This window comes from Chironomus tepperi, unplaced genomic scaffold (genome assembly GCF_022539635.2).
Source record: "Chironomus tepperi strain 1889 unplaced genomic scaffold, CSIRO-AGI_Ctep_v1 contig_364, whole genome shotgun sequence".
In the NCBI taxonomy this organism is placed as follows: domain Eukaryota; kingdom Metazoa; phylum Arthropoda; class Insecta; order Diptera; family Chironomidae; genus Chironomus; species Chironomus tepperi.
Window position 1 is genome coordinate 2,241,548 of NW_027226486.1, and position 20,672 is coordinate 2,262,219.

Genomic DNA, 20,672 nt, shown 5'->3' on the forward strand with positions numbered 1-20,672 from the left:
CAAACTTAAATGTCAACGTATTTTTGAAATTTGAATTCAAAAGCTTCTGTTCAAGCCAATTATCAATATCAAGTAAACAATGATTAATCTTCTCAAGCACAAAAAAACTGCTACATATCCAATAAATTTCAAAATATTCCAATATTGAAATTCATATCCAAGCAGCAATAATTCCCACAGAAACCTCAAGCAGCTCCTGTCATTTTAAATCGTATTTGCTCTGACTTTTTTTTACTGTCAGCTTTAATTAAAAGCCTTACATTCAGTTCTCAAATATCAACAAAATCCGAGTTAACCAACAACGGCATCAAATATTTGATATTTTTTTGAGGTTTCTGGCGTTATTCAATCTGTGTGCTGTGTGTTGTGTGACAAAAACCTTGATCTATATTGACAAATTAACAGATTTATTGCCATAAAATTGCGTTCAAATGAACAGCAATCAAGATTCGTTATGGATAATTTCGTCCAATTATAATCGGTCCAGGGATTAATTTTTGCAGCAGTTCCTATCAATTTCATAACTTTTAGGGACATTCCAAAAGGGTTAATTGAAGTCACAAAGACATCATTTTAATTTAGTGGAACTGCTAACTTTTTTTTCTCTAATTGTTGCCATCCACGCAAAAATGGCATTTCCTTTCCGGTCAAAAGGAACCTCGTGTATACTAATTTATAGCTGTTAATTATTCCGACCGACAAAAACTTAACAATGAGTAGCAAAAAGGGAGTCGCTGAGGTCAAATAAGAAAAAAATGGAAAGGATTTTTAAGGCTGGAAATAATTTGATGTGACATTTAACAGAACCGCAATAATCAGAGTATGGCAATTAAAATTTTGTGAAATTGTTCATTAATGATGCATGATTAAGCTTGTTATGGTTTATGAAATGGACATAGAAGTTATATAGAGCTTTTTTGAGATTCAGTCGAGTGTGAATCTGTGCATGTGTGTGGAGATTTTATAATTGTCGATGCAAATGAAATGCATCGATGGGAATTGGATGTGATACAAATTATTAAATAATGTGGAAATCGTTGGGAATTGTGCTTAATTAAAAACTAAGCTTGTTCATTCGATATCTTAATTAGAAAATTTTAGATCAAAATTCAAATTTGCAAAAACAAATAAAATTTAAATTTGATGAAGATTATCAAATATTTGAAAATTGTTTTAAAATTGTCAAATTTCAATTATTTTTTAAATTTTTCACAATTTTTTTTAAACTTATGAGAAATTAAAGAATTCAAACTTATTTGAAATTTCAAAACTTGAAATTGTTAAAAATTAAAATTTTAAAATAAATTAAATTTCATAATAAATTAAATTTTAAAATTTCAAATTTTAGAAAAACTAAATTTCAATTTTGTTAAATCTTTAAAATTTCAAATTTGCAAAAACTAATAAAACTTCAAATTTACAAAATCGTTAAAATCATAAATTTACAAATAAAAGGTTCTTAAAACAATTAAAAATTTCAATTTCATCAAAACTTTTCAAAATTCGAATTGTAAGAAACCTAATAAAAACTCAAATTTTTAAAAATCGTTAAATCAAATTTGCAAAACTAAAAACATTTAAATAATAAAATTTCTAAAATTTGAAATTTTAACAAAATTCAAATTTGTTCAAACCGTTTAAAATTTCAAATTCAAATAAACCGTTCGTCAATTCAAATTTATGGAAAACCTTCAAAAATTCAAATTTACAAAATTTGTTAAAATTCATTTTTCCAAGAAATCTTTACAAAGTCAAGAATATTTCATATTAATTTTGCAAACAAAGCTATAAGTCTCTGTCATGAAGTTTATATGAATTTATTACTTTTCTACGCAAAATACTCGAAAAAACATTTCAAAAAAAATTTTAATCACGAAAATTCTAAATCATAAAATTTAAATCAAAGAATAAATTTCCAACCAAGTCGAAAGACTTTTCCAGCACCGAAACCAAGAAGAGTCTTATCGTACTTAATCTAAATGACATTTGTATGGAAGGGCAGACTTTTTAATTTCAACCAAAACTATTTATTATTCCACATCACGACACTGCTGAACAGTATGAATTCAACACTGCCGTTATGTTCAGCACCCGTAGAATGATTCTTTTTTTTTTGCAACTAGTGGATTCAAATTACGAATGAGAGAAATTAAAACCGCATAAAACATCACAGAGCTCCCTGTTTTATTGCATTTCATATTCATGTTACTTCCCCTCCTACCTTGTTGCTCCTCTTTTTTCACTTGTTTAATTAACCACATGAAACCTTTTTTTTATTTTATTTTTTTTAATGCTCGACTACCGTAATAAACTCAATTTATGAACACATTGAGCTTTTATCTTAATTACTCAACAGCTTACAAGCTTCATAGACTTTTTTTGCATGCATGAAATTTTTTTATGCTTTTTTTTTTTTGTTTTTAATGCAATTCTGAATATTGAAGCTTTTGAAAAATATTTCAAATTATATTAACACTAGTGATATGATATGATATGGGATGATTGGTGGATGTAGTAAAAGTTTTAATTTGATTAATTTGTTGGACAATTTTTTTTATGGAGGGAAAGTTTATTTCACTTTTAAATGGTCAATTTTTAAGTCAACTTTGTCAATCAAATTTGAAATTGTTTCAAATTTTAAACTTCTAAATTTTATGAAATTTAAAATTTTCAAATTGAAAACATTTGAAATTTTAAATTTGTTTTGATTTTGAAATTTTAAGTGTTTTACATTTGAAATTGCAAAATTATTTTAAATTTAAAATTTTAAAATTGTTTGAAATTTGAAATTTTTAAATCTAAAACATTCAAAATTTTGAAATCTTTAAAAGTTAAGAAATTTGCACCAAAAAATCCCTTTTCAATTTCTCTTCACAAACCAATCATTCAATTCCCATTTACACAGAAAAAAAGAGCAAATATTTTAGTTCCACTTCTCAAAGTCAAAGCTTAAAATTCAAAAAAAAAAACTTGATCCTCAAGCTCTTTTTTAAATTCCACCAACAAATATCAAATTGTTGAAAAATATTCAAATTCAACTTCTATAAAGCTATTGCTGTAAGCAAAAATATCGCAAAACAAAGTTTTATATTTCAAAACATATTTTATGAAATTCAAACTTGTTCCATCTCTCGAAAAAAAGAATCAAAATATTTTTGTTAAAAAATTTTCATATTTCATTGCTGTAAAGGATTAAGTCGACTAAGCTTTAAAAGCTTTTTAATCCTTTTCCTTTTTTTGTGAATTTTCGCTTTTAAATTTAAATACGAAATATGAGTTTTAAATTAACTTTTAATAAATATCTGTTATGTCATATTATGAATTTTTAGACTAGGATTAGAATCTATGATAGATTTTGGAAATGATCCTCAATGACTAGTTTAGGGATGTAGACATACTTTTGTCCCTATACAGATCAATTTCAATCCATGGCGCCTCCTGTCAAAAGACTTTATGCCATTAAATAAGAAATTTATTGCATAGCTGTGATGACAAGAAGAACTTTATTGTCATGGTATTGTGATACTCTGTTGCTAACTTTTCATGACTTCTTATGAAACAAATATCTCATATTCTTGCTTTTTTGAAACAACTTTATTGAGTCTTATGAACTATGATTGTTGTTGATATGCTCCTACATAATGTAAAAGAGGTGCGAAAACACTTTTTCTTTTTCGTTTTATTACATAAAGTTAGTTCAGGGGTTGGTGATTTTGGAGGTTGAATTTGAATTTCGAAATTTTAAATTTGATTCGAAAATGAAATTTAAGTTTCGAAATTAAAAATTTGAATTTCGAAAGTAAAATTTGAGTTTCGAAAGTTAAATTTAAGTTTCGAAAATTAAAATATGAATATCGAAAGTTAAAATATGAATTTCAAATTTAAAATTGAAGAAGTCATGAAAAGTTTTGAATTTCGAAAATTAAATTTAAGTTTCGAAATTAGAACTTTGATTTGCAAAAGTGAAATTTAATTTTCGAAAGTTAAATTTAAGCTTCGAAATTTAAAAATTTGAATTTCAGAAGTTAGATTTAAGTTTCGGAATTTAAAATTTGAATTTCGAAAATGAAGTTCAAGTTTCGAAAGTCAAAATTCATTTTCGAAAACTAACTTCGAATTTCGAAAATCTCATTCAAAAGTAACCAACCCTAGAACTCAAACATACTTTTACTGTCAACTCTGGAATAACATAAAAAATTAAACAAAGTAGCATAAAGAAGCTCAAAAAAAAGCATCGTTGAATCAACACGTTTATGGTGTCAATAAACTGCTGATACTCGCATAAATTATGGAGGCATGAAAAATTATTAATTCTGTCATAAAAAATTTTTCGCGTCCATTTATGGTGAATAAAATTTTTTGCGCTGTATTTGGATTGCCCACGCCGCGCATAAAGCAATAAAAAATAAAATCATTCAACAACGAAGATCGACGGTTGGTGATAAGACCTTCACTCATTCCAATCGTAATTTTATTTGATTTGTGCTTTCAATTTCGTCATATTTCATGTGCTAAAAAGAATTTAAGTCATTAAAAGTCGATAATTGTCATCATTTACCAATTTATACTTTATTAAATTAAGTAAACTTACCATAAATGTAAAAAATTAGTGTACATTAGATCATACTTGTAGACAAGATAAAGGCACTTTGTTGAACATAGCAGTCGGTCGGCGCACTTGTTATTTCTAATTGCTTCGGACAAATTGGAATAGTTTGTTGAGTTGAATGTTGAGGATTGAATGTGGATAGCGATAGGCGGTTTGTCTAGATGGATAGGAAAAGCACAGAGTAGGTTGGGGGAAAAACCCTAGGAAATTGAGGAAGGGATGGATAGGGTTGACATCAAGAACCATCCTCTGGATACGAAACTGAGCATAAATGCTGGTTTGTGAACCTTCAAGTGGGATAAAATTAGGAAGCATCATTACTGTGCTTTGGTGCCTTATTTAATTCCTCGTTACTTCCATGAACCACATGCCACCTCCCCCCATGATATTGAAGTATAGTCTGGCCAGACCGTCGAGGACATCGGTTGTCGTTGGGCGCCGACCTCCAAGAACAGCGATTGCCGTTGGGCGCTGGACGCCGAAGACATTGGGTGCCGGCTTCCGGGGATAGGAGCTGGCAATTGGGTGTCGACCGGGGAGGACAGAAGGTGGTAATAGATCAAGTCTTTACAACTCAAAAAGCGCTCCATCCCAACTTCATCCTCATACCACTTCAACTCTAAAAGCCTATCAGTTGACTATGTACGAAAGGTAAAGGAAAACAAACGTAAGCGCTGAAATTGCATCGCAAATATTTATATACCATAAATGATATTTTTAATACACACTTTACTAACTTACCTACCGTGGTGATTTAATTAATCTTCAATTCATCATGTCACATGCAGCCAATAGACTTTTATGTATGTCGATTGCATGCTTACACGTTTATATTATAAATTAATTCGTTCAGCAGCCATTCCAGGTTGATGTAAATGCTTATGATAAAAATATAAAGAATGAATTTTTTGCAAGACTGGCTCGAGAGCTTTTTGAGGAAATTTATTTTTAACCTTTCATAAATTGAAATTTAATGCCTTTTCGACTTTTGCCTTTCCATTCCTCTGTTTTTTTGGGTTTTGCTAAAATATCACAAATCACACAACACAAAAAAAAATTGCGAACCCAAACGAATTTTAATGATTCTAATTACAACCGGAATGGCGCAATATATTTCCAATAAAATATAAATTTAATGAGAAAAGGCACAAAAAGAAAGGAACGAAATTCGAGATGTAAAATTATATTTTTTTCTGGTAATGATTTTGATGCTCAATTTCCCTTGAATTTATGGCTGTTGCTATAAAAAGAGATGAATTGTTGTGAGCAATGAATTTGTAATGGACAGGTTTTAATGTGTCTGATGAATTTTTTTCGAGAATGCAAGTGGGTAGACGGGATGAGTGTTTTTAATAATGTTCTGTCAAAATCATGAATTTTTTAATGAAAATTTTACAAATTTTTTCATAAAATCCTTTACTGAATCATGGACTGTGATTATTCGTTCGAAACAATTGAGTTATTTATAAGCATGAATGCAGAGATTCAATTTAGAGATTGAGTTGGCAGTCGGAGGAATGTTGACAATCTTTCCGAGCAGCATAAGGGATTCGCTGGGACATCCCTAGGCAATCGTGGCAATGGCAAGACGAGTTATCCTGACGGCTGATTTCGATGCTCGAGGCGAAAAGTGCAGTTCGAAGCATGAGTCGCTCGGACATGTCTCATTTTGTCTGATTCTATTCATATTCTAAGCTGCACAATGGGAAGAACCAACGGGTTCAAGAACTGGATCAAATGCCGTCAGTCAATTTTGTAGTTAACCGCATCGTGTCACCCGGACATGACTGATCCCAACCAATTACATTCAAATATCAAGCAGCACAATCGGTCGAACCTTCGGGTTCAGGATCTGGTTCAGTAGCTGTTAGACCATTCTTGAGTCCTAATCTTAACACAGCAACGTCGTGAATACGTTGTGCTGCCCGGAAACTTTTTCTTGTCCTGTGGGTAGAAGCTGACTTAACCTAAATTTCATCCATACACACCAAAGTCTAATACTGTAAGTGTGAGGCAAAATAGCTTGTTTTTGACATAATTGCAATATCTTCAATCATTTCAAATTATCACATTCTTGTCTGAATCTAAATATTCCTCATAACAAATATCCTGCGGTGATTTGACAGTAATTTTCAATGAAATCCTCGCAACCACAGTAACTATTTCAATCCAGAAGCATAACCACAGCCTCTAATTCATCCTCTCATTTCACCAACACGTGCCATTCCATTCATTTACTTCCGATAATTTATTAACAAATATTTATTGCGTAACGGATTCACATAATTATTTACTCAATTGCTTGTGTGTCTTTTGGGACAAATATTTACAGAATATTGTGCGATAAAGGCATTAAAGAGATTAGAACACTATTTCAATAATCTCACCAAAACCGTACATTCAATATTTATTGTTGTGGCTTAACGCTTTAATCAAATTTGAGTTATTGGATATGCTAACTGATTAACTGACCGTATGTTATCATGTTGCATTAATTCATAGGAGTTGTGCTCAATCGATGAATCTTCTTATTGCCACATCATTCTTACGTTTGGCTAGCTATACATGTTATGGTAGATATATTGTTGGAAATCAATTAAGAGAGAAATTAAGGAAATTGAATAGACTTGAAGTAAATGTAAGAGAAATGGGCATTTTTCGTGTTAGCCTTGAGTATGGCCTTCGTGTCTATGGTTTATTCTGTATTCTACTATTTGATTTGTTGTTTGTATAGCTTTAATGAAGATGGATTGTATTAAGTTAGGATTGGTTGCTTTTACCTACTTCACGGGTGCTACACAACAGTTGTAATACATGATCTCCTTTGGATGGCACTTGATACAGGCTGTATTGCTGGCTGCTTAGATACTTCGCTGGCCGTACAGATGAATTGTGATCCATGAACTCCTTGGGATAGCATCTGATACAGGTCGTGTTATTGGCTACTTATTTACATACTTTGCTAGTCATCCAAATGAATTGTGATCCATGACCTCCCTCTGATGACGCCTAATGTTGGCTCTATGTCTGGCTACTTCTTGCCAATTTCCTATACCTCTAAATTAGTTGTCTTGAGTCGCAAAAGTTAAGCTAACTACTGACCAGATCTACCATACAATTTGTCCAAACTCTTTGATCTATTGCCGCACCATCTATGTATGGACGCATCATCCTTATAATTAGACATACAACTCATCACACTCAACCTTATCAGATCGGGTAGTGTATATGCATTCTAAAACAGGTTATCCATACCTACTGTGGTTCATGAAGTGCCCAAATATGTTTAGAAACCTCTGAATGTTGACATTTCACAGCAAATCTACCTAGACTGACGCCAATCTCACAGAATCATTGAAATCTCTAATCAAACTATTGATTTAAAGTTTCTAAAGCTAAATTTTATTGCTATATAGCACTCTTATTTGTAGATGAATTATTATTCCGATTTATGTTAATCCTTAAAGCAAAACTAGTCATGCAAACTGACAAAAGCCATAACTTTCTTCATTTTATGACCATTTTTTTATGTTAAAGCTCACCAGCTACCAACCATGTGGGTGATAAATCTCACTCAATAAAAAAGAAGACCGACGTCAAAAGCGATTCACAATTTTCCATTACCATGGATAATCATTTCCCTAATCACACTTGATTATGTTAAATATAAATTTAATTAATTCACAAAGAGCACACGCTGAGCAGATAATGGCTATACTTGTTTGTGGCATAAATTTACTTCTTTTTTTATTATTTAAATTAATTTACTTGCATTTGAAATCTCAATGGATTTAAAATTCATAGAAAGTTCATCGGAAAATGGCAATTAGCAGTATGGTTGCAATTTTATATACCATATCTGTGTATATATTTCATTTTAATGAACTATTGCTCTAGTGATGAACTTTTATTTTTTTGTTAGATAAATTTACTTGCTTTCACTTAATTTGCTTTTCCACTTACTTCTTTTGATGAATTGAGGTTTGTTGAAGCTTTTTAGCGTGGTTTTTGAAGAACATGCAGCTCATTAAAACACTTTGTTCCTGTCAGTCAGTCGGTTGTTTGATAAAAGCTCGTTAATTAATGGCTAAATATATTTCAAGGGGTATGAAACTACGCAAAAACTTATTATAGCTCTAATTTTGATATATTTTGGAAATATGACCAGAATTTCGGTATGTAGATTTAATGACCTTTCATGAGAATGGAGCTGATGTCATGATCTATATTGAGGGGCATGAAACTACGCAAAAATTATTTTAGCTTAAAAATTGATGTTTCTTAATCAAATAACGTGAATTTTAAGTATGTATGCTCGATGATTGCCCCTAAATATCGAACCAACGTCATAATGTGTAGCGAGGGGCATACAACTACGCCTGGGCGTATATTACAGTAAAATGCGCTTATATTCCGATATTTTTTGCTATTTCAATTCTTTCTGTTTATGGATTAATGAATAACTATAGAGTTAGTTGCCAGGGCTTAAATCTTTTATGTTTCTATATTCATTTAGTCGAGAGAGTTTTGATTTAATCCATGCTGTACATCCATCCACATTTAGAATTTCAACATATCAATGCAATACTTATCTCGACAATAAAAAACTATCAAACCCCCGCCTTTTTTAGTTTTAATTCCAAACAAACAATATAAATAATACCAACATAATAGGATAGGAATTGGATATAAAAACCATCTATATTTTTAATGATATCGATTTCGACATTTTGTGCCATTAAATTTCACCATCATCATTTATTTATTTTAATCCAAATTGAAGTCATTTAATGATGCAACTGACGGAGTTTATTTGGGTGGAAATAAATATTCGTCTGAGTTATTTTCTCTTCTGTTTGAATGCTGTTGTACTGATGTGTATTAAATTAATTAATATCCATTGATAAAATACCATAAGCATTGTTGGAAATTGAGGAAAAATTTCTATCATTTGTTGTTTCCATTGCTTCGACTTTTGTGGATGAGATTGGAATTAATTTTCAGTTTTGAATAGACATTGTGCTCTTCTTAGAATTAGTAGACTAATTGAAATTTCCATATTTCTCCAAAATAATGACTCGAATCATCAAAAACTGGGTGATGAAATTTTATGTATGTAAATAAACTTTAATATGAGATATATCATAATTGAGATTATAAAAAATTAGCATAATTAGTCATAAAATGATGAGAATATAAGATAAATATCATACCTAAGTAAACAAAGTAGTTAATGTTCTTAAAAGTTGTGAGAAATTGATGATTCTTCCTGATTTTCATTATTTTGTAATTTTCAGTCCTTAATTTATGTAAATTATCTCCTCCTGATGCTTAATATGTAGATTTGAATGCTAATTAATGAAAAATTCTTATTAAATTCACTTAATTTAACTATTTTCCAACAATTTTCACTAAATTCTTTAATTTTTACAATTTTTTTCGCATCAATTGAAGAGAAACTTGTAAACAAAGACAATTCAAATTTAAAATAACCGTTGAAATGAGAAACTCATTCAATTGCAAAAAACTTCATAGTTTTTAGCTAAAAACAGCACAAAGCTGTTAAATCAAACCGAAAAAAGCTTCACAAATCATTAATAACGTTCATCCCTTACAGTCCAATTTTTATTACCTTAAATTCTGCATCTATGTAAACAATAAATTTCATTTTAATCGTAAAAGTAAATAGATTTATATCACAAAATGCTCAGTATTATCTGTCAACAATGGCAATACGACCATGAATTTATGTTGTTCACAGACGGAAATTGAAAAATTGGTCTTTGCCATCTCCATTTGCTGAATCCTTTCACATAAGTGTGTAGAATTGATTATAGAAATTAGTCTATATCCAGTCCAGACAAAATGTAATATTCAGATGACTTTTATGAAAGGAGTTTTGCTCATAAATATGCGATTATAGCTTACAATATATTATAACCGATAGATATGGAGTAGCCAATTCAATATTTCATACACATATAAAGTCCTATGGATGGGAATAAAGTCACTTGTTCATGACATGGTTAATGTCTAGCATGTCAACATTATGCTTGTCCATATGCAAAAAAAAAAAATCATTAAATTTTCCATAGTTTAATTAGAATTTTTGCATATTTCATAGCTTATACACATCAATTGCCAGCACAACACGTGCCATGCTATACCACAATTACAATATCCAACAGTAGGTTACAATTAGCCATATGTGGTGCGTACGAGCAATTTTTATTCATAATTCTTTTTAAATTAATAGGTTGAGTACTAAAACTTTAAAGTCGAGGCGGGGGGGAAGCTCCAATTATTTTTATTAAATGATGCATTGACTCAATATGATGAAAGGAGCTTATAGACTCTTGATAGAAAAGATTTAAGCGTAACAATATTTGCTCTAGCAGTTCCATTGTTCCTTTTTTCTCAAGATATTATACACAAAACTCTTTCCGGTCCTTTCAACATTCACTCGTATTTCCATGCAGAACATAAGAATCTGTCTAAAAGGGCCTTTTTTATTGATGAACTTATAATGGTTATTTAATGTTGCCCTTTCCATTTAACCTTTCGTTCTATTATTTGCTTTACTTTTCCTTCATTTTAATAGATTTTTTATGCTCCTTTTGTCTTTATTCTACTATGCTAAGAGATCGCTTGTTTGGAGTAAAGATCCAGGGGTTGATTTAGTAGTAGTTGATGGAAATTTTGGGATGATGAAGCATAATTTTAAGCATCTAGTGCTGAGCATTGTGAGATTTATGTCGGGATTGGGTCTAGTTTGACTTTTCCTAGTCAGTTTTGATTCTTATACCTTTAATCGGCTTCAACAATATGCCAAATCATCGTGGGGGTGTCGCTAAGATAGAACTGAAGTATAACGCATTATTGCATGACACTTGGCTTAGAGAAGACGAATATTCAGTCACAGGGATGGTATAATTCTGTCCTGGGGTCGGATTTTACCGAATCTATGCCAGTTTATCTTTTTCATTCCAAAAAGAAAAGATTGCCTGATTTGCTATGCTTTAATCAGTCCTTTGATCCAGCTGATCCCTTCTTGTAGCCCTGTTCATTAAAACACGCTCAAAAATCGAGCATCAAGTCCCTTCCAAGTTCCAACAACCAAAAAAATACTTTAATATTCTTAACGACGGCCAATCGATGCCTCTTTTTTTGTTGTTGCTTCTCTCAAGTTAAGTACTTTATGATGAGTAAGCTTAGACACAAGTGCTTTCTGTTCCTCTGCCGACAAAACTGCCAATAAGTCACGTGCGTACGACCGTAAAAATTGTTTTCATTTTCTTCAATAACGTGAAGAAAAAGAGACGAAAAGTTTCTCCCCTCACCAATTTCCTTTTGTCTCCATGTGCTTTTTGCAACTAATTATTGATGCTGTTTGAAGTCTTCTTGGAAATGTGATAACAATGGATATGGAAGCCATTTAATAAATTGTAGGATTCAGAAAAAGTTTTTCCCATTGTGTGTAAAAATATTTCAATTGATGAATGGAAATAGGAAGGAGATTTTTTGGGTACGGAATGGTACCTTTTGTTGTACTTTTCATATTCTGTGTAGAAATATGCGTCTTTAAAATCTTTGCGGTGCGACTTTAAAGATGAAATTTTTTGAAGGTTATGTTATGGTTTTTTGTTTTTTGAAGGAACAAAAATTGATGATTTCTTGCTATAGAAACGATAAAAGTTTCACATTTCATTTGTTGCTTGTGGGTTTGATGCATGTTAATCCTTTTGCTGTCTTTGTGATTATATAAGAAGCTTTTGAGTTTCAGATTTGATGCAATTGTTGCTGTGATCTAGAATTTAGGATAAAAGCTCATTTTGTGAATTTGAACTGAAGTATTTGCTTGAATTTTGTCATTTTATGGCCGTGGCTTGTAGCATGTGACATGTGGCATGTGACGTGTCGCATGGCGATCAGAGTGTGCCATCCCACAAAACAGTTCAGTAAACACTGCTTTAAGGTTAAAATATAAAAGTTAGTCAATTTTGCATCCTAGAAACTTCTCAAAAAGTTCAACACAACACCTAGCTGTTCACTTAGTTTTTATAACTTTTTTTGCATTATTATGTTTGCTTTAGAACAGTTCTAGAAACATTAAAGCTTTAGCTTAAATACAATTTCCATTAAACGTAACAATTTACTGCAAAATTTATTGCTAGGCGTAGATGGCTTTGTAATTAATCTTGCTTATTTTAGCACAAAAATTCATCAAAATCGATTGTATTACGTAAATCATTGAACATAAGTAGAGTGATTCATGATAAACATCTGCAAACTTCGATTTCTCAGTAATTACATTTCTTCTTTTTTTGGAATTTTGCTGTTTTTTTCGTCTGTTTCCTGAGTGAAGCGATGGGGGAAATGATTTTGAGTATTAAGAATTTTTGATGATTTTGTGAATTTGGTGGGTATGATGAATTTGAAAATTTAACGGATTTTAGAAATTCAAATTTTATTATCGAATAATTGAATTGCCTACTACACCCCTGCCCACTTCAATTGAATTCATCCACCATATTCCACTTCCACAACATCAAAAATTCACAGAAAAAAGTAAATTTCAATGTATCAAATTTGGTTTAATATCCAGCAGATCACCACAAGACATACTCTGTGCGTACAATGCCAATTTCCAATAGTACTCTATGAAACAAAAAGAAAAAGAAAATAAATCTATTGAGTAAAAATTTTATGATTCCGACATCCAGCAGCGAAAATGCTTGGTCGAAGGGAAACAAACACAGTCATCATGACACAATGCTTTATTAACTTTAATGATGCTACAAATTATTTTTTTTTTTTTTCAAACTCAACATTATCGTTATAGTCTAGCATATATTTTATGTACTTAAATGTTCGTTAATGTTCGACACAAAAAAAAAATTACACACAAAAAAATTGCACTTAGAGGAACTTATTGTTATAGTCACGAGCACTTCTGTCCCCACTACAATTTGATTATTTTTTTGTCTATGTTTATATGTTTTATTGTTGTTACTTCCATTAAACATATTTATTGAACTAATAGTCGACTATCTTTCTCTTCTCTTTTTTTTCATCTATAACTCTATAAAACATTCTTTATAAATCACATGGATATACTCTCTTATGTTGCACATTTCACAAAATACACAAACTTTGCTCGGGTTCAGGCTGTTACGTGCTGAACTTCATAATTTAAAGAAACGAAGTGCTCTCAAAACAGGCAGCCTTGATCGTCCCATTATCATAGATTCAAATCGTTCATGTGGACGTTGTCGAAGTGATTTGGGCCGTATTCTTAATAGAGGTGCTCCATGTCGTGCTTGCAAATTACGAGTGTGTAAAGGATGTCGAGAATTTACAAATCGCACCGATTGGGTGTGCATTGTGTGCCATAAACAAATGTGAGTTTTAAACAAATTCTTTTAGCTGTTTTTGTGCCTGTCAATATCTTAATTGTTTTTATTACTCGAACAATGTTTTACAGTAATTATAGCTGAATGTTTTCAGTTATTATATCGCAATCATCAGTTATCATTAATTTATTATTGCCTTTTATGGAACGGCTTTTTTTTTTAATTTAAATTGACTAATGTGTCAGCTATGCATTAAGTTATGGAGTATAAATTATAAGCGGATTTTCATCTTTTGAAATGTTTATTTTGATCACTTTGAGCAACTTTGTTAAGATTTTGTAAATAATTTCTTAATTGGACTGAAAATCTAGTTTAGGTCTGTTACAAAATGATCTATAGTTACCTTATTTTGAGATTAGTGACTCAGCTTGTCATGTTTTGGGTTGTTTGATGAGAAAATTTAATGAAAATTTCAAAATAAAATGCTTTTTTTGATGAAATTTTGAACTTTGAATCTAAAACTTGAAGTTCAAAATTTTGAACATTGAATTTAAATTAGAATTGGCTGCTAAAATTCAAATCTCAAAAAACCTTTGAAATGTTCAAATCTAAAGATTGAAGTTCAAAGTTTTGAACTTTAAATTCAAATTTAAAATGACCGTTAATTTTTAAAACTCGAAAATTCGTTGAAATTGGAAATTTGACATTTTTTTCAAAATCTTGTTCTAAAATTGCGCTTTAAGCTCCTCAACTTTCCTCATTACTTAAAAGCACTTTTTCACACAATAATTTAAAAAATAAGTGCCTTAAGTAATTATATAAATAAATAATCGGCTTTGAGCAATTAAATAAGTAAATAATATGATTGTTGTTGCAGATAATAAAAGCTTGTAAACATTTTGGTATACTTATAACTTCGGGGTGATTATTATGGTTAATAAATTTATTATTACGTCTAATATTTCAAAGAATTTTCAATAAAAAAATACTCAATAAATTATTCATAAAATTTTCACTTTACATTATGAATAATATGACCTAGGATATGACGTAACTTTTTGCGCATAAATGTCAAACTCAATATGTTCCTACATCAAACCCAAATCAATTTTATTTTCACAAGCATATTGAATAAATAGGAATAATAATGAAAATTGTGGGTAAGGTTAATTCCGTTAAACATAATATTACGTAGACAATTTGAGACGAGAAAATTCCTTTTCCGATTTCACAAAAAAAAAAATAATCAGCTCAGATGTTCCGATTTATCTGTAAAGTATCTCATTTCTTTCAATTTCTCTAATAGACGTGAAATGGTATGTGAGATGATTCTGATTGCGGATGATTACTGCGAAGTAGAAAGAAGTTGAATATAGACGATAATCTCTTTGGGATGTGTTGATGTCGATTAAGTCTCATTCGTTTGGAATTTTTATTAAATGAAAGGTTCATTTGAGGAAGTTTAGTTGACAGTTGACAGTTGAAAGGTTCTTGAGTTAAGTTGATGATTCTGGGAACATTTAAGAGGTTTGAAATTGCTAAATTGACTAGATGCGGACAGTACAACAGCTAATATTCTAGAAAATCTTAGATTATTATTCAAAAATTCCAAAATTCAATTCAAAATTATAACGGAAATTTCGAATTTGAAAATATTATTAAAATTAACGGAAGTTCAAAATTCAAGTTCAAAAATTGAACTTCAATGTGTCTTTTGCCACACAACATTGCTGTCCAACTTGTCTGTGTCTGTGTCCAAAAGTGATGTCTTTGCGTCACAGCACACCTTAATGGTAAGCTACAACTGAAACCACGCTCGGCATGGGGTCCATTGCTTTTCTAAATGCCGCGGCACTCAGTTTGGACTAGATCGTACAGCATAGCCTGATGATTGAACTTATATGTCGGATATAGCACCTAAATTTCAACCAATCTTTAATGTCTTCACAAATCAACACTAAATCCACCAATAAAATCCCAAATTTTCGCCTTAACCACGGGTGTTTTCACCTCAAATCCATCCCATGTCTTCGTCAGACTATTAATCCGCAATAAAATTCACCATAACCGTCACATAAAATTCACAACTTTTAATCTTTCAATTTTATCATCAATAAAATCACATTTGTAACTAATACACAAAAATCTAGTCACAACTTTGCCGAACATAAAAAATAGCAAAGTCATTAAAAAACATGTCAATATTTAGAATTCGATCCATTAAATAATTTCTCATGACAACTTCATTACCAGAAATAAAAAAAAGTCCCATAAAAGTATTTATGCATGAGTTTATCCATATATGCCAACAAAGTTGATCTTCCGGGCTTAAAGAGTCACCCAAAAAATATCTTCTAAAAATGTATGCAAATATTTTTCGGTCGACTTTGTAGTTTTGGGATTGAAAATTGAGCAGGGGGAGTGCGTAAGTGATGGGTGGGATGATATTGCAGATTATAGACTCTTGTAAAATGGACTGAACCTAATGTTGAAGGAAGAGGCGCACCAAGGGGAACAAGGTGGGAGCTTGGAGGTCGACTCCTCCATGCGTCCGCTCATCAACCATAGGCGGCGCTCACTACTTAACTACCCCGGGGACGTCTATGAATGAATTCAGGGGTATCTACTCATCAACTACTTCATGGGGGCGTCCACTCATCAACTATCCCAAATGGTGTCCACTAATCAACTATCGCAGGGGAGCGTCTACTCACCAACTACCCCAGGGCGTCGACTGATTTTTAGACCAATTACTTCAATTTTTCTAAGGGTTTCAAGTCTAAAAACCAATCCCCATACCCTATTCTGATTCTACCCCTGATCCTGAGTATCTCATGCAAATTCGACTCCTTCCTAGCAACCTAGACGTAACTTACAAATCAACCTCAACCTAGGAAGACGTCTACAAAATCTCTTTTAAATTTGATCGTTTCGCACTAAATTTGTCTAGACACTAAATATATGTGTGAATTTCTACACATATGGTCTTAACAACCTTATACGATCTAATTGATGCCATTGTACGTGATTTGAAATGAAAATTTATATATTTTCTGTCATAATATTTTTGTTCGATTTTTAAGGAAGTCGAAGAAGAGCAAACAATGATGTGATGGAAGTGAAAAAGATGCTTAAAGGTTGTAATGCGAATTTAAAATTGGTACGATAAGCTATGATATTTATATGTTGATTTTAGGTAACATTTTCACTTCTGTTAAGGTAATTTTTGAGAATGTTATCGACGAGATTTTTATTTAGAAAAAAAGAAGAAATTAGATTAAGGAACTCTTTGAAGTACCTTTCTTGGTATTTGATGTTTTACAAATTTTCTTATTCACTTGATGGATTTTTCAATTTTAAAGATTGAACATTTTTTGATTTTCGAAAGCTATTCAGATACTTTTTCTTGGAATTTTCATTTAAATTATGCGTAGTAAGGAAAGTAATTTTAGAAATACGTAATTATATTAATTTATGAATTTTATTAAAAATTCAGGAAATTTTATTAAAATTAAATTTTTTAAATTTCAATAATTTTTGAAAATTTATTAAAAAATTTAATTTCTTAGAAAAGTTGATGAAGTTAAAGTTTTAACAAATTGAAAATTTTTAACTAAAGAAAAAAATTTAAAAAATTAAAAAAAATAGAAATTTGAAAATTTAAAAATTGAAATGTGAAATAAACTAATTTTATGAATTTTTAATAAAACTCTTAAATTTAATATAATTGAAAAATTGAAAAATTGAAAAATTGAAAAATTGAAAAATTAAAAAAATTGAAAAATTTGAAAAATCAAAAATTAAAAAAATTTAAAATTCTAAAAAAGAATCAAAAATTTATTAAAATCTCGTCAAAAATGACAAAAAATCTCAATCAAACCTTGAAATTCCTTTTTAAAAAAATAAAGAAGCATTCAAAAACCAAACCTTTTCATCAACCCATAACTCACCACAGAAGCTCAACAACGCCAACATAAATCACAAAAATATTCTGCTTTTGATAATCGATCAACTGTAAATTAAAACCTCACCACCTGCCCACATTCTGCAGACTCAATCTTTTCTGTCTGATTTCTCAGTTTCAAATGATGCCTACAGCTCACTTGCTAAATATAATTTTAATTCCATTTTATATTGTAAGACGGAAATTAAAGATTTTAAATGGTTCAAACGCTTCTAATTCTAGTCAGAAAAGTGTGGAATTGTGGATCTTAATTTAAGCTCAAATTGGAAGTTCAGCTTTAGTCAAACTCAATTTTCACCAGAAATTTCCAAGAAAACATCCACAAAGCTACACAAAACAGTTCTTCGAATCTAGTTCATTTCTAGTTTCCAAGCAAGTTAATCCGCAATAAAGTAGCAACTCTACGAGCGGATACACGTGCTGCCTTTATTATTAAACATTGATATTATTGCTTCTTTTCTTCCATCTCCGTTCTTCTTTCTTGATTAAAACTTCACTTTCTTTTTCAATTAAAACCTATTCCGGTAAAATATGAAAGAATGATGGCATTGTAATAAGAAAATAAATTTGAAATTGTGTTTATGTCGAGTAATTGTTGGGTATGGAAAAATGTTTAACAAATCAAGATGAATAGAATTTGTGGAGAATTATTAAAAAAAAATGACGAAAATTAATGTTTTTATGTAAAAGTTTAGTATGTGCTTGAGGGAAGTTGAAGAAGTTTTTGGGGTATTTGGGGAATGAGACGCGAAATAAATTATTTGGGAATTTTTGGAATTTGAGTCTTGAAATTTGAAATTCAAAGATTAAACTTTGATTGTTGAAAATTGAACATTTTAAAGTTCAAATATTGAACATCTTTAAAGTCAAAAATTAAACAAATTGAAGTTTAAATTTTGAACAAGTTAAAGTTCAAATATTGAGCACGATGGAGTTCAAATATTGATCAATTGAAGTTCAAATTTTGAGCAAGTTGAAGTTCAAATTTTGAGCAAGTTAAAGGCCAAATATCGAGCAATTTGAAGTTCAAATGTAGAACAAGTTCTAATATTGAACAAATTGTAGTTCAATTATTGCACAACTATAAGTTCAAATATTGATTTTGAACCAAACACTTACAAACTTACAAATTGAACCTTTTAAAGTTCAAATTTTGAACTTCATTTTTCAAATTTCAAAAATTCACTAAAAATTTAAGTAACAAATTTCTTTTTTTTTTCAATTGTTTAAATTCAGTCAATCAGCAAAATGAGCATCAAAATAGCTTACAAAATCTCTTTTTCAATTAAATGAATGAAAAGTTGTTAAAAGAAAAATCATGTAAAGTACAGAATAATAAATGTAAAAAACATTTAACCCGAGTAAGACAATGGATTGATTTCCATAAAAATTTGTCGAATTCAGTCTTCACGCTGACTTCAGAGTTCCTTCACATCTTAATGTTGATACGGCAACATAGCGAATTCCAAGCAGAGACAGTGTGCTGCTCGGGCAAAACATGGAAAGAGTTTAAAATGTTATTCGAGTGAAAATGTCGTAGCAAAAAAAAAAAAGAATATGAGAATTATGTTGATGACTTCATTGTAATGTGAGAAAAATGTTTCAATTTTATAACAATTTAACGCATAGAAAATCTCATTAGATATTCAGAAGAATCTTTTTGCGATTTAATGTAAATTTTGTGAATTTTTCTTCGTCATTTTCAATTTACAATAAATTCTGTTTTTCATTTCCGTTCTTAGTAAATTGCTTACTTATTTCTTTTGAATGATTTAATTTAAAGTAAGATAATTAATTACTTGCCATTATTGAATTTCAATGAACTTCCTTTATTACTTTTTGTTCTACAGCATCCACCATCATAATCATCCAGTCTTCCTTATTTGCACTCATCAACGTCAATAAAAATATTTTCTATTCATTGGTATAGAAAAATAGCAAACAAGTGCACTGAGCACAATGATACTTCAAATGCATCTTAATTGAGTGTACTTAATTAAGAAATATGAACAAATGAGGGGCAAAGAAAGGGGTTAAAAAATGATAAATTTCATCTGCATTATAAAGTGCATTGCAATCATCATCAAATATTCATATTTTCCTCTTCACGCTGATGGCACTCTATCAGTTATCCACGTTTTTTATGCTGTGTCTATTTAGTCAAGTGTTGCAGAGTTGTTTATGGTGTGCTGCGCAACCTTACATCATAAACCTCAAAAAAAATCCAACCTGACCTCAAAAATCCCAATTTAACCTCAAAAAATCGTAACCTAACCTCAAAAAATATTACCCTAACCTCAAAAAATACGAACCAAACCTAAACAACACCAAATTAACCTCAAAATATACCATCCTAACCTCAAAAAACCAAACTAGCCTGAAAACATCAACTTAACCTCAAAAATGCCAACCAAACCTCCAAAAAACCCAAACCTAACCTCAAAACAATTCTCCAACTCTGTCCAGAATCTCAAAATAGAAAGCTAGAGAAATATGAACATGACTGCTCTTCCGATCGATTAAATTCCCTTTAACTGCTTACCTTATGAATTGTTGAAACGCGCAGTGCAATTATTTTACAATTGAATGGTTTTTTCTGAAACACAAGCAAGTGACCTTGGCTCAATTCTTTATTATTATTATGTGGAGAGAAATAAGGAGAGAATGGAAAATGCAGCATCCATCCAGCCTGAAGTCGTAATGGTTTAAAAATAGATTCATGTGACAATGCTTCAGCTTTCAATTC

The 20,672-nt window shown here is 30.6% G+C and overlaps 1 protein-coding gene across 1 annotated transcript in view; it reads left to right on the forward strand.

Annotated features, from left to right (window-relative positions):
- The window catches only part of btsz (bitesize), a 144,904-nt gene that overhangs the window by 58,815 nt on the left and 65,417 nt on the right, over positions 1-20,672 (forward strand). The window contains exon 2 of the mRNA XM_070646591.1: positions 13,777-14,010. Coding sequence (XP_070502692.1) covers positions 13,777-14,010 — 234 coding nt within the window. The remainder of the gene's footprint in view (positions 1-13,776; positions 14,011-20,672) is intronic.